Raw genomic sequence first — 13244 nt, 5'->3', positions numbered from 1 at the left:
GTATTTCTGGATCTTTAATTATAAAATCTGGTGCAATTCATTTATTTAATTTTTGGCTATTGATACATTTGTCTGTGGGCTGATGCAGAAAGTCATTGACCCATGAAGAGAGTACCTCATTCTTTTTAAAACATTAAATTAAATGGGGCAAAAAATTATTTATACAGAGTCTGTGTATATACATACATACGGTGTGTATATTTTTCCATTTTTTTCAGGTTGCTGTAATTTGTACTTTTGACATGGTTATGATGGATCACTTGCTCCTAAATATGCTTTGTGCATTATTGTTGGTCACCAGTAGATGACACTGTGTCCTCATGTAAATGTTACATACTCAGAGGACAAGAGATTGTTATACACTTTACACGAGTACACAGCTCCATCTATTGGTCAGAGTATAAACCAAGATTCTTTTTCTAATGGCATTTTCAAGTAAAAAAAAAAACGTTGTTTATACTTGAGTATATATAGCAAGTATGGTCCAGTCAAACAACTGTTTTAAAAATATGTCTATCTGTCCATCCAGTACGCAAATGTATATAGATCCTTCACACAGCACATTCAGGTGGAAGACACCATTTACAGGTAATTATTACAATTGTGTTCTCTGTCTATTTACAACCTTCTGATTGGAAAATGACAGAGGACATGTAGACAGATGATGCTATACCTTTCCTTTATTTACAACACAATTCCATGAACTAATCATTTTTAACTCCAAATTCTAAACCACAATTTAAGTCCAAAGCCCATTGTTTGCCCTAAACATTTGCTGCAACTTGTGCTTTAATATCCTGGTACTGACTTTCAGTGTACCAGATCTACACCAGTATCTCTACAGAATACAAAAGGATCCTCATCATCCCTTCATTAGAGGAATGTGCTTTCAACTGCTGAAAAGCAATGTTATCCTTCAGTGCAGGTAAAGCTTGAAGCATACAAATGAAAAAGAAACATCAAGCCCACATAACTTGAATGTAAAAAGGAGCCTGTCAATTCCTTCCAATTTTACTTAACAACTGAAGGCAACTCAGAGTGCCTTGTGGTACCTTTATCACAACCTGAAACCAAACTGCCTTTGGGGACATACTTGGTGTCAAGGTTCTGGCACAGCACCCACTGTTGTGTCCCTTTTCATTGACAGGACCTCAGCTGGTTCCATCAATTGTTAGACCAAACTCAGATTGGTGATAATGTGCAGTTCCAATGCCTCATGCTAATTAACCACTGCCTTCGGGAAGATGCTACATGTACCATCTACCTGTGGTACCCCCATAGAGAATGAATAGGGGAGGCAGGGAGCAGTTAGGTATGGCTCACTGACACATACTGTCAAATCTGCAAATGCTGTTTCATTAAGAACCAGTGGTGTAATGCAAGTGACCAAGAACCTAGCAAGGTGTTACCCGCCTGAAGATATTTCTTCTTTATGAGCCATTTTATTGGTTTGCTAATATGCCCTGGATTAAAATTGTTTTAACAGATCCACTTTTGCTTCAAATTCATCTTTTGGCCACATATTCTCATTATGCAAACTTTAATACAAATACAGAATTCATAGTTGCTTTGATGACTGATAACTGCCCAGACAATGAAGCAGAAACAACCCTAAAGCATGATATTTCACAGTTGGTATGGGGTTCTGTGCCAAGTATGGTTACTGTTACCATGTTCTTTCTGAAACCCCAGATATTTAGGGATTAGTTAAGACCTCTGCTCCCTAAGGATTTTCCTATATTTGGCATCTAATTGGGAACACGTAATGCTCATTTCATGATTTGAAGTGGTGGAAAATATAGCAGCATATTTATTTTTTGACATGACAAATCTGCATTTTTGTTAATTTTATAATATGACAATGAATATATCACATCAATCATATTTGTCATTTTCAAGTAAATCACCTTTAACTGTAGGCATTGTTTGAAGATCTAATGTATGCAAAAAAAAATCACATTCGTGTGTTGTGACTTTTTTTTTATCATGTATTACTCAGATAAATGGGTTGCGTTAAAATAAACTCACAACTTTTTACAATTTTTATATAGCTGAAATTTTCCATATTGGGCAAAGATGAAAAGAAGAATAATGAACACCTTAAGGGCACAGGTTATACTTTAATGAGGTAAAGATACAGGATGTTCATCCTCCGATATAGAGAAACATACACCTCTCACATATATCTTACAAAAAGTATAATGCCACAGGCACTCTATTTTAACAAGACAATGGCTATGTCCAAAAAAGATAAAGAGAATCAAAAGCACATTGATCTTTATAGCAATCTAAAATATGGAGAGCCCTTGGCCTTGTACATTCTGTCTAATATACTGGGCCCAGTAAGAGGTTCACTTTATTGCAGAGACGCTTTTACTTACCGATTTCTCCCCCCCAATTTCAAATTAGTATCAAGTACCCTGGATATATATTGTTATTTTTGAATATGGAGGAACATTCCACATTCCCATTCCCCGTATGCTGCAATTGTAATTTTCTTTAGGAATACTGCTGTCCACCTTTAATAAGCAGAAAAATGGTGAGATTCTGACTTCCAGGGTATACAGTATGGAGAGGATATGATCAAAGCACTTTCCAAATTGCAACAGTTGGTTTTATATGACTTATCAACATGCCTGGGCTCTGTAACCTGGGGATATTTCTTACTTTAAAAAAATGTATGTTTTCATTTAAACTTCAGGATGCTCTATCAGTAGTAAATTATTTCTTACTGTAATAGCACAAGTTGCACCTGGCACATACCAACCACCTGTTAGTTTAGTTATTTTGCTACATTAGAGTTGTACCTAAAAATGGTCATATACATGATTGAATCCAATTATGTATTGAGCATCCCCATTGTAGCTTTATGCACACGAAGCTGTCTATCAGTTAGTGTATTGGAGATGGGAATAGACAATATTTTTCAGGGTTTTGAGGATGGATTCTACTCCATTGTAGTGAATCAGGATTTGAGTACCCTGATACAATTGATTGGCTTACCTTTGGAAGAGCATACTTTGGTAGTTTCATCTGCACAAAGTCATTCCGGCGGTATGACACATAATACTTGGTCTGGTTTCCTGTAGTTGTCTGCAAAAGACCAAAGTGTAGTGGTTTAGAACAATTATAGCAAAGTTTTTGTTTTTATTGTACAGGTATGTAAAAAATCATGATAATACCAGTTTATATACCAGTCTAATTTCAATCGATTTGTGAGTGGTGGAATGTTTATAACACTCCTTTGGGGGAAATGATGTCCCAAGCACTATTTCAGATACATACTTACTAGTTCCCTTCCTACGGTGCACATAGATTTTGGCACCATTTAAAGTGAGGCAGTTTATTCTAGAATTCTGTTTCAAGTAGTTTAAATGAGGATGGGCTGTTTACATCTATAAGAATTTTAAAGTGGATCTCTAGCCAACGTTTTATTTTAGCTTGGAAACAGCATGTAAGGCTAAAATATTCTTATCAAGGTTTACCAATTGTATAAACAGGACAATATACAACAGGCAAATGTTTCAAAATGTTCTATATCTGCTTAAATTGTGTTGTTTGTGTTATATGTGTCCCTATTGGAAATGTTTCTTGTGCTGATGAGAGAGAATGGAGGGAAAGCCCTCAATAAGGGCAGCTGACAAAGACTCTAGCTCTTCCTGATCTATCCAAAGCATACTAGTTTCAGCTACAGAAATATAATGAATTGACTTTTTATTATATGGCAAGCAGGGGCTGGAATGCCTGTAAATATGCATATTATGGCATTTCCTGATGATGTCAGGATTTGTACCTCCCATGCCTACCTGATGATCCAATACTTGGGTAGCCAGCAGGGAGGAACAGGATACAGAAGTAGGATAAGCTGTTGACATCTTAAGAATATATCAGGATTTCCATCTTAGAATGTCTTGGATTTAGAAGATACTGGACACTCCAGAAGATATTTGAAGATCTGAGTAGGCATCTCTGAATGCCTGGATTTTATCCCTAAAACTAAGTTAATGGTGCTGAAAATGTATTTTTACTGGCTGGATTCAGATTTTCTACAGCTTCACTGCCTTTGATGTGTTTACTTTATTGTAAAATAGGTGAAAAAACCAAGGGGAAGACTAAGGGCCCTTTCAGACTGTGCCATGATCTGCTGCTGTGGCTCACATGAGGGGGGTGAAACAGCCATAAGACACCTTTATATTGACCAGAGCATAAGTTTATATTGACCAGAGCATAAGATTGAAATCTACAGTTTAGTGTTTGTGATTACCCACAGAATCCTTAGCAAAAAAGGAAGAATATGTGGACCTTCCTAAGGGGCTTTGTCCCTACCGCACTCATACATTGGGGGCCAATCTGAGTGAAAACTAGTTGTCCTACCTCTACGCATTGCGATTGTGGAACCAAACTAGAAGAAACCTACAAAAACAACCCCTGTGACCAATACCCTGATGGACTGATTCAGAAAAGAATTACTTAGAGCTATGGCTTTCAAGCTCTGCTATTAAAATGGTCACTCTGTTGGGTATAACATTTCAGCACTACACGGCCAGATTTCTACAAAGAGTTGCATTGTGCTGACCCTGAAAGGGTTAAGTGCTTATAGTGCCTGGTTACTGTAAATTTTCAACTAACAACATAAGCTGTGTTTTCCTTCTGCTTTCATAAATCACTCATAGCTGCATCATATCTTCACATTGTGCACTCTATAAAGTAAGCAGCCATTTAAACCATCCATCACTGTCCAGCCTCGTATCGGTGGCGCAGCCATCAAACAAAATGAATTACTCTTATCTGCTGCAGGTAACACTTTTGATTTAAATTCGTTATTCTGACAGAAGCCAGTGAATCGAGAGGTACCAGGAAAGTGGATGGGCGCCTTCCTGAAACTTAATTAAATTAAACAGATTTATGGGACAAACAGAATCTTTGCTATATTTTGACATTTTTGGAGGTTGCTGCTTACTTATTGACAGGGAAAGCAGAATATTTACTTACTCAACACAAGGCTTCTAGAGTACACATTAAAAATGAAGTTAAAGTATTACAAATGCTTGAAAAGGCTATGGAGCCTGGATTATATGGCTACTGAAACATAATTGATTATTTCCATTTGTGAGTGCTGGATATGGATTAGGTTTGGGTTCACTGCTACCATGGGTGCTGAAAATCCCTGAGGTTTGCAAATTTTACTAATCTTGGCTGAAAACTTTGCAGCTTCACTGCCAGAAATAAGGAACAACCTTATGAGCACAGCTTTTGCCCCTGGTAAGATGGGTCACAAATTCAAAATTAAAAGGAATTAAAAGGAAAAGGAATTAAATAACTCAGCATTCTAAAAGGATAGGCAGCCATATTGCTGGACCTGTTGGAAAGCGCTTACAGTTTACGCATTTGTAAATGCCCCTCAAAAGCAAAGCCTGTTTTTCCATGCCCTTTGTTTAACAATAGCTTGCTTAACTAAATACCTATTCTACTTAAACTTGAATCTATTTGGGTATGCCAAAAACATTTCAAATTTGTAAAAAGTTGTGAAATCACACTCAAGCAGATTTGCTTATCCTTAGTGCTTGGTTTTATTTATGGCTATAATATATGTGTATATATATATATATATATATATATATATAAAAATATTATATAATAACTGATCATTTTAAATGTACACAGTCACTTTATAAAGCCTCCCTTAACATAGTTGGCCATTTGTAAAGTAGAAGGTGCTGGCATTCAGATACATACATAGATTTGACTCTCCCAGAAGGTGTCTGTACCTTTTAAGACATGCAAAGCATCCTTTGGGGGTAATAATTGAAATGAATTACCAATAATATTTTACTGTGGCGAATATACCTCCATCAAGACATAAAACATGGCAGACAAATATGATGGAGAATTGGTGGATAAACCATATACTGTTTGTGCTCAAAAAGCGTCAGTAGTGTACTTAGACCACTTTACCATTACATTAATAAATATTAAACATTAAATCAATAAAACTTTAGACTGTGTTTATCCAAAATATATATATCTATATATATATCTAAATCCTGCACTTATCCATGCTCTACACACAGACAACCCTATATGATAGCTGATCTGGAATAAAGACTTATTTTTGGATTAAATACATACTTTCTGCCATTTCTGGTCACAGTGTGACATGAAGGTAAATTCTTTCTCATTACATTACCTATAGAAAGATGAGGGAGGGAGCGGTCTCTGTCCAGTGCCAAAATAAAGAACATGTTGGCTGGATTTGGGTTTAAAGTAAAAATGCCACATGAATGAGCATAAATGTCTTGTAATACTATATAAGTATTTTATTTGTGCTACATTGTAAATGCGCCTTGTATATTTTTTTTTAATTCCTCTTCCCTGCAGGATTCCATGGAAAGAAACAACTAAAGTAGGATTAGGATGCTTGGATTATCAGTAACCCTATCAAAGGAAGTACAATTTATTATTTTATGGGTACAGTATTAGGACTGTGTTCTTGGTATTCACATAAATGTGCATATAGATGAAAGGTATTAAGTAAACAAAGCATTTTGTAATTCAGCCAGAGCTGGTAAAACAAATATAATCCCCAGGGGTAGTAAGGCCTGCTGCTAACTCTATCTAAACCGTTTTAGTCAATTATGGAGCTTGCTAAGATGATAGTTTTGTTATAAAGGAGGCAGAGTGAGGATAGCTGAACCGCAAAACGTGATTAACTTAAGTAAGATGCTTATTGATCTCAGTAGGTAATGATTTTTATTTCATGCAAAAGCCATCTTTGATTGAAACTGAAGAGAGAGTTTAGGTAACCTTATAAGAACCCAGTATGACCTCCAGTCTAGAAGCAGACAATCATAAAATATGCATTGGAAGATTGATCCTTAACCCGAAAGGAATTAAAACTGTATTATACATCCACAATATTTATTGCTATCTAATATATTTGGTAAATGGAAGTTTAACACCATATCTATTATATATATATATGTATTACATAGTCTAGGGCTAAATTTGGGTGAAGCCAATAACCCACTAGTATGTTGGTACCTCCCACATATAATCTCCATGCAAATTTAATATAGTATATATATTGACTTATATTTATATATGGCCGACATATTACAGAGCATATTAAGTTCATAGTCATGTCACTAGCTGTTCCTTAAAGGGGCTCACAATCTAATGTCCTACCTCAGTCAACTGTTTTTAATACAGTCTAAGGTCAATTTTGGGAAGCCAATAACCTTACTGCATGTTTTTTGGAATGTGGAAGGAAACTGGAGTACCCAGAGGAAACCCACACAAACACGGAAGAACATACAAACTCCATGCAGATAGTGTCCTGGCCGAGATACGACCTAGCACTGCAAAGCCCAGAGTGCTAACCTCTGAGCCACTGTGCTGCCCATAATATATAATTAATGTTTATTAATATTAATACTGGAACCCTAGTGCTCCAAGGCAAGAGTGCTAATCATCAAGAAACCTGATCGTGATTGGAATCGGCTAGTCATTTCAGGTAAGGCAGAATGGTGGCCAGCGCCAATGTCATGGGCTAGATTTACAGCAGGAAAGCTGGAGATGTATGATTAGATTGTGAAGCTTTTTTGATAACAAGATTTGATTTATCTGTGTAACCTATAAAGCTATGGGCAAATGTCCAGCACCATATGAATGATTTAAGTATGGTCAAGATTTCCTATAATAATGGGACAGTTTGATTACAATATAAAGGTGAAAATATCTTTTACCACTGCAATGAACCAAAAGTAGTATAGTCTGCTGCAATGTGCATTTTATACGGTCACAGCTGCTTTGGTAGTTTTGTTATCTCTGTCACAGAATACAACTTATCACTAAACATTGTATTATCATACCCTCTATGTCTCTGACATGGTAGCATGTTGCTTAGGCATACTTATAAATCAAGCCCTTGCATGGCATAAGAGATAGCGATGCACATTTGCCATATCCAGCATACAATAGCTGTAAATCTATTAGGTAGGAATATTCCATTGCTTATTCCTGGTCTGAATTTACCTATGGAGTTCCTTATTTCTTCCACTGTACACAATAAAAATAATGAGGCTCAATCAGCCGAAAGATACAGTACGTATCAAGTCTGAGAAGTCATATTGATATTGGGCATGCACCATCAGGGGGCTTTCCTTTAATGTAAAAAAAAGTGCTCGATCTAATGCATGCACAGTGAGGTCGGCACTCGTTATTTTTACATTTTGAGAAAGAAAAGTATTTCAATCTCGTTCCTGTGGTGTGTGAGGTCAGGTGACTTGAGGAAGAACCCGGAAAAAAAAGATGGTGACTTTGGACAGAACGGCTAGCCACTGAATGAAGAGAAAAGCCACATTGAGGGACTGGCTGGGCTTGGTTTGTGGATAGATGTTGTTACACTTTAATAACAATAGCTCAGTGATGTGTATCATTGTCATCCCTCATGTTTCTGGATATGGGAAGCATTGTCATACCTTTTCTATATAGTGGTTTCACTGTATATGAATAGATTTGCTTGTACACACATCTAATAATAATAATTTTCTCTCATTTGAAAAACAATACCAATTCCTACTTGATCTTCTCTTATTCATATAAATGGTATAGGTACCCGTTTTCTAATTATAATTGTGTTTCCAATAAATCAATCCCAGGCATATAAGATACCAGAGCCGGTCAATGGTGATTTATCTATCTACCTACTAGACAGCAAAATACTATGAAAGTATACAGTAGACAGTATACAGAACCATAAAATAATTAAAAAAAAAAGCAAAATGATTTCCTTTCCCCTGTGGCTAAAGTACCAAAAATAAAAAAAATTCCACATTTTTAGAGAGCAATTGAGCTTTAAATTAAACCCTCAATGACCATTGTAGCTGTAAACAATGTGAAGCAATTAGGTGAATAATTTTAGGTTGGGTCTCAAGATATTTTTATCTTCCATTTTTCTGTGTTTTTGCTCTGCATTCACATTGGAGAATATAAGGTATAGAGGGCTGCAAAACACATTGTTGTGAGGAAGTCAGGCAAGCAAGAAAAGAAGTAAAATAGAACCTGCACCATATTTTGAGGTTGAATTAATCTCCTCCACCACTGCCGCCAGCTTTCAAATGTGCAGACGTTAGTTCTCAAGTGGCACAAATTCGAGCATGCAAGTAGCAAGTGTAAACCTTTAACCACCAAAGTCGTTATACTTTGCTAATCCTTTCATCCAATTACTACATTTTTTAATTCTATTTAAGTACAAATCCAGGGTAATGGAACTCGAGTAACATTTAGCATTGCCAGGGTGTTTCCTTTGTCTTTAGATTTTTTTCAATTCCACCTATATAAATTTTTGCAGCACATGTTGCCTATGAGGTTATTACTGCTCTACTCTGGACAACAGAGATGTGCGGGCAATCAGATCAGATATTCCAACCTACCCAATTACTAGCACCCTATACAATGACTTAAATAATTATTGCAAAGTATGGTTCGGTATCTGTCCACATATAGGACACAAAAGCATTTTGCAGGTTTCTAATTAAACAATGTAAGATGTTAATTATGATAATAAAAATGTACACAGATACAGCTATTCCAAATTAAAAAAACACAATTTAAGAAAATGATGTGAAGGTAGCAAAGAATAAGCCCATAGATTCAATGTACGATTGCTGCCATTACAATATACGCTGATTTTAGAGTAGAGACATAATGGCTATGTTACATGGTTCCATCAATATGACCTTTATACGGCTAAGAAACTTGTGCTGAACTGAAATTCCCTTAGAGCTCCACTTATGTTATTTAATACCCCATAATTCAAGTGCTCAAAGCGATATTAATGTTATGCCACTTACCCTAAGAAAGATGTAATCATCTTGTACAGTTAAAGAATTGCGATCAATGTACCCATTGAACGGGAATGTTCGTATTTTGTCAGAGCAGTTTTGAATCTGGCATGTCACGTATCGATAACCTGCGGAGCAAAATCAATAGTGGAAACATTAAGTATCTCAAAGAGGCAGTTGGAGGGAGGAACAGCGCTTGGCACAATATAAATATTGACCACTTTTATTTGCAGTTAAGGTATGGAGCGGTGTGCCGAGCCAGTCGACAACCACTGCGAGACAAATGTATCCAGATAAAAGTGTGTTGTATCTCTCGCAGTCTCAGGAGGTTCCTGCTAACCTGTAATAAATAAAATCTGGCTAGCTACAAATCACAGAACACATGTGAGCACGTATGGTTTGTAGAAGATGCAGTTCAGAAATAATACAGGTTCACCAATAAATGACAGGGGGACAATAATCAGAAATATACAAATATATCTCATTTATATCTTACGTTATCATTATTTCAACACCAGCTAATTGATTTCTTTCTATAACCCAGATTTATTAAAGCTCTCCAAGGCTGGAGAGGATACACTTTCATCAGTGAACCTGGTTTATCCGGCAAACCTGTATTGGATCTGTTCAAGGATTAAAAACATTTGCTTACAAATAGCAAGTGACGTTCTAGAACTTCATTCTAGATTTGCTGAATCCAGCTTCACTGGTGAAAGTGTATCCTCCCCTTGGAGAGGTTTAATAAATCAGACCCTGTGTGTCATTATTCTGAGCAAGCAGCTGAAATCAAACTTGCAGTAGGTGGGAAGCCATCCAACTAAGCTTGCAGAAGGGCTCAGGATTGTTGCCACCAGAATATTGATAATAAATAGCAGTTTAAGGTAGATCAAAGACAAAGTAAGAAGCTTCACTTGCCCCCCACCCAAAAAAAAAATATTTTATGATGACTATTACCATTGGCATTCTCTTCCTGAATCTGAAAGTCTTGACTGCAATAAATTCCCCTCCTATTCTCATTAAACTAATTATTCTCAACCTTAACCATCAATTAAAATGATCATACCTGCGTTTACAGTTCTAAATTATTTTTGGTTAGTGTCAATCAAAATTTGATCAAGCAAGAAATTTGTTTCATTTTTTTGCATTGACACCGTAACTACTGTACCGAAATTAAAACCACTTTTGTGACTGAGTCAATATTACACTTAGATATAAATGCTGAAAGTGATTGTAACAGAACAAGTGATAGGTAAATCATATAGGTTTAGTCAATCATAGGGATTGATTTAAATTGATCATAATTAGGACTGTAATATCGACAAATAACATGGAAAGAAAACTTTATTCTGCATACCAAGCATTGGATTCACCAACACTATAGTAGTGCAACGTATTGTTTAAATAGTATTTTAAATTATTATATACATATTATATACTCTGATACACTCTGATAAACTGATACAACACATCGGAACCAGCATCATTGAGATTTGTAACCAAGTTACAAAGCTGATCCAAAAACTTCTCCTGAAGAAGCTGCCTGGTCTGGGGAAGGTCTTCCATGCTTTGGATGTTCAATGCAAGAGATGACCTGGTAGGGCACCACTGTTACCTGATTTAGTTTTTAGTGATATGGCGGAGTACAATCACAGCCAGCATAGATTTTATTTTCATATTACCGCATTGCCCCTTTACATTATTTCCCTTGTCTGTTTATTATATATGATGCTATTCAGATAGATGTGTTCATTGTGGTTTGGCTCACACCAGAATAGAACTCCATGTAAGTTTACTAGATAGCTAATATCGGTTATGTATTGTGTTTTTAGGTGGTTTACTTGTATTTTTCTGTAAAAAGATATAGATGATCCTTGATGATATTTGTCCTTTAAGGGAGGCCCATTTACGTGTTTTGTAATTTTTGTATTTTGCTAATTTTGAATCTGAATCTGGCATGAAATCTGAATAAAAAAAAAGCTAATTTTGAATCTGAATCTGGCATGAAACTTTTTCTAATTTTTAAAAAAAATTAGTTGATTAATGGTTTAATACTTTTTGAAGATTCCAATATGTTGTTGGAAGTGGTTTTATTTGTAGGACTGTAGCGATTAAGACTTAATGCTGTCTAAATATCTTCCTAGAGGAGCAAGTGGAATAAATAAATAACTTGGGAGCTTAGTCATTAGATATTATCACCAATCTGTGGATTGGGTAGCAATTAAAATTACTACAGGAAAATCACTTTTCTAAAAAATATAGGAGGCCAATGCAATCAAAATGAGTCAAATCCACACTAAAAAACTGTCCTGAAAACCGACCTATAGTAAAAAAAACACCCCTGTTCCCTTAGTGTTGCCTGCCATAGTTACTAGTTGAACACAATATTTTGTATTATGCCTTTTTTGTAAAAAAAATGCATTAAGTATCTGAAAGGGTTTTAACTTATTAGACTTTATTATGGAGGTTAAAGTGGCCAACCAGTGCTGTACCTACGTTATTTGATGTACATAGAAGAAGATAAGCTCATAATTGCAGTGCAAACAAACCAGGATGACTGCCAATGGCAAATCAAAATCCACAATAATAGATAGCTTTTTATGGACATAAGTAGCTCTCTTCTGTGAACAGGATATGACTTAATCATGCAATATTGGCTGTTCCCAGTTGCTTTATTGTACTACGGAATATAGGAAACTGTTTTTCAAAGTTCACATTATTTTGAGAAAGTGGGGTAGGGTAACTTTAGAAGTAATAAGAAGTTTGGACACTGTTAAAATTGTATGCCAAGCTGTAATTGTAAAATCAATGCCAATTTTGTAACATAGTTGGTTATAAAAAATAGTGGAAGGGTGCACAGAAAGGTGACATTATTGACAAGTGTTTACAACAGAATGAACTATGAATAATAAAGAATTTGTTATTCTAAATACAATTTATTCTCCTGTGGTTACCTGGAGAATTATTGTTAACAGTAATTGTTCAGGCAGTGTTTCCTTTTCAGTTTATCCATGTGTTCATGGCAATTTGTACTTTCAGCATATTGTATATATTTACCCAGATTATAGAAAGTATTGGTATCAGTATAATATATTCACAGTCACAACCCAGTGTAACAGTGGAATTGGTAAAGATTTTAAAGACTTTTAAAGGATAACAAAATGTTTAAAACACATTATTAATTTTCATATATTTAGGGTTATCTAGGGTTACCAAGCAATTTTGCAAAAATAACCTCTGCCTTTTCTATTATTCTATCTCACTACAGGCAAGTATAAACAGTGCTTTATTTCTAAAGATTGCATTGAGACTGCAGAGAGGGACTTGGAATAATGAAGACATCTATTGTAAAAACCTTTTTAGTTTAATGTGCCCAGTCCTAGGATGAACTCTGTGCTGCAA

At 35.6% G+C, this 13244-nt stretch overlaps 1 protein-coding gene across 3 annotated transcripts in view; it reads right to left on the bottom strand.

Moving 5' to 3' along the window:
• The window catches only part of SORCS2 (sortilin related VPS10 domain containing receptor 2), a 515645-nt gene that overhangs the window by 95719 nt on the left and 406682 nt on the right, over window positions 1–13244 (bottom strand). For all 3 annotated transcript variants that reach the window (XM_072406487.1, XM_072406488.1, XM_072406489.1), the window contains exons 7-8: window positions 9855–9973; window positions 3004–3093 (exon numbers count right to left, since the gene is read on the bottom strand). In XM_072406487.1, the coding sequence (XP_072262588.1) occupies window positions 3004–3093; window positions 9855–9973 (209 nt within the window). The remainder of the gene's footprint in view (window positions 1–3003; window positions 3094–9854; window positions 9974–13244) is intronic.

This window comes from Pyxicephalus adspersus, chromosome 3, assembly GCF_032062135.1.
Source record: "Pyxicephalus adspersus chromosome 3, UCB_Pads_2.0, whole genome shotgun sequence".
In the NCBI taxonomy this organism is placed as follows: Eukaryota; Metazoa; Chordata; class Amphibia; order Anura; family Pyxicephalidae; genus Pyxicephalus; species Pyxicephalus adspersus.
The sequence above is the reverse complement of the archived record's forward strand: the minus strand, read 5'-3'. Positions and strand labels throughout refer to the sequence as shown.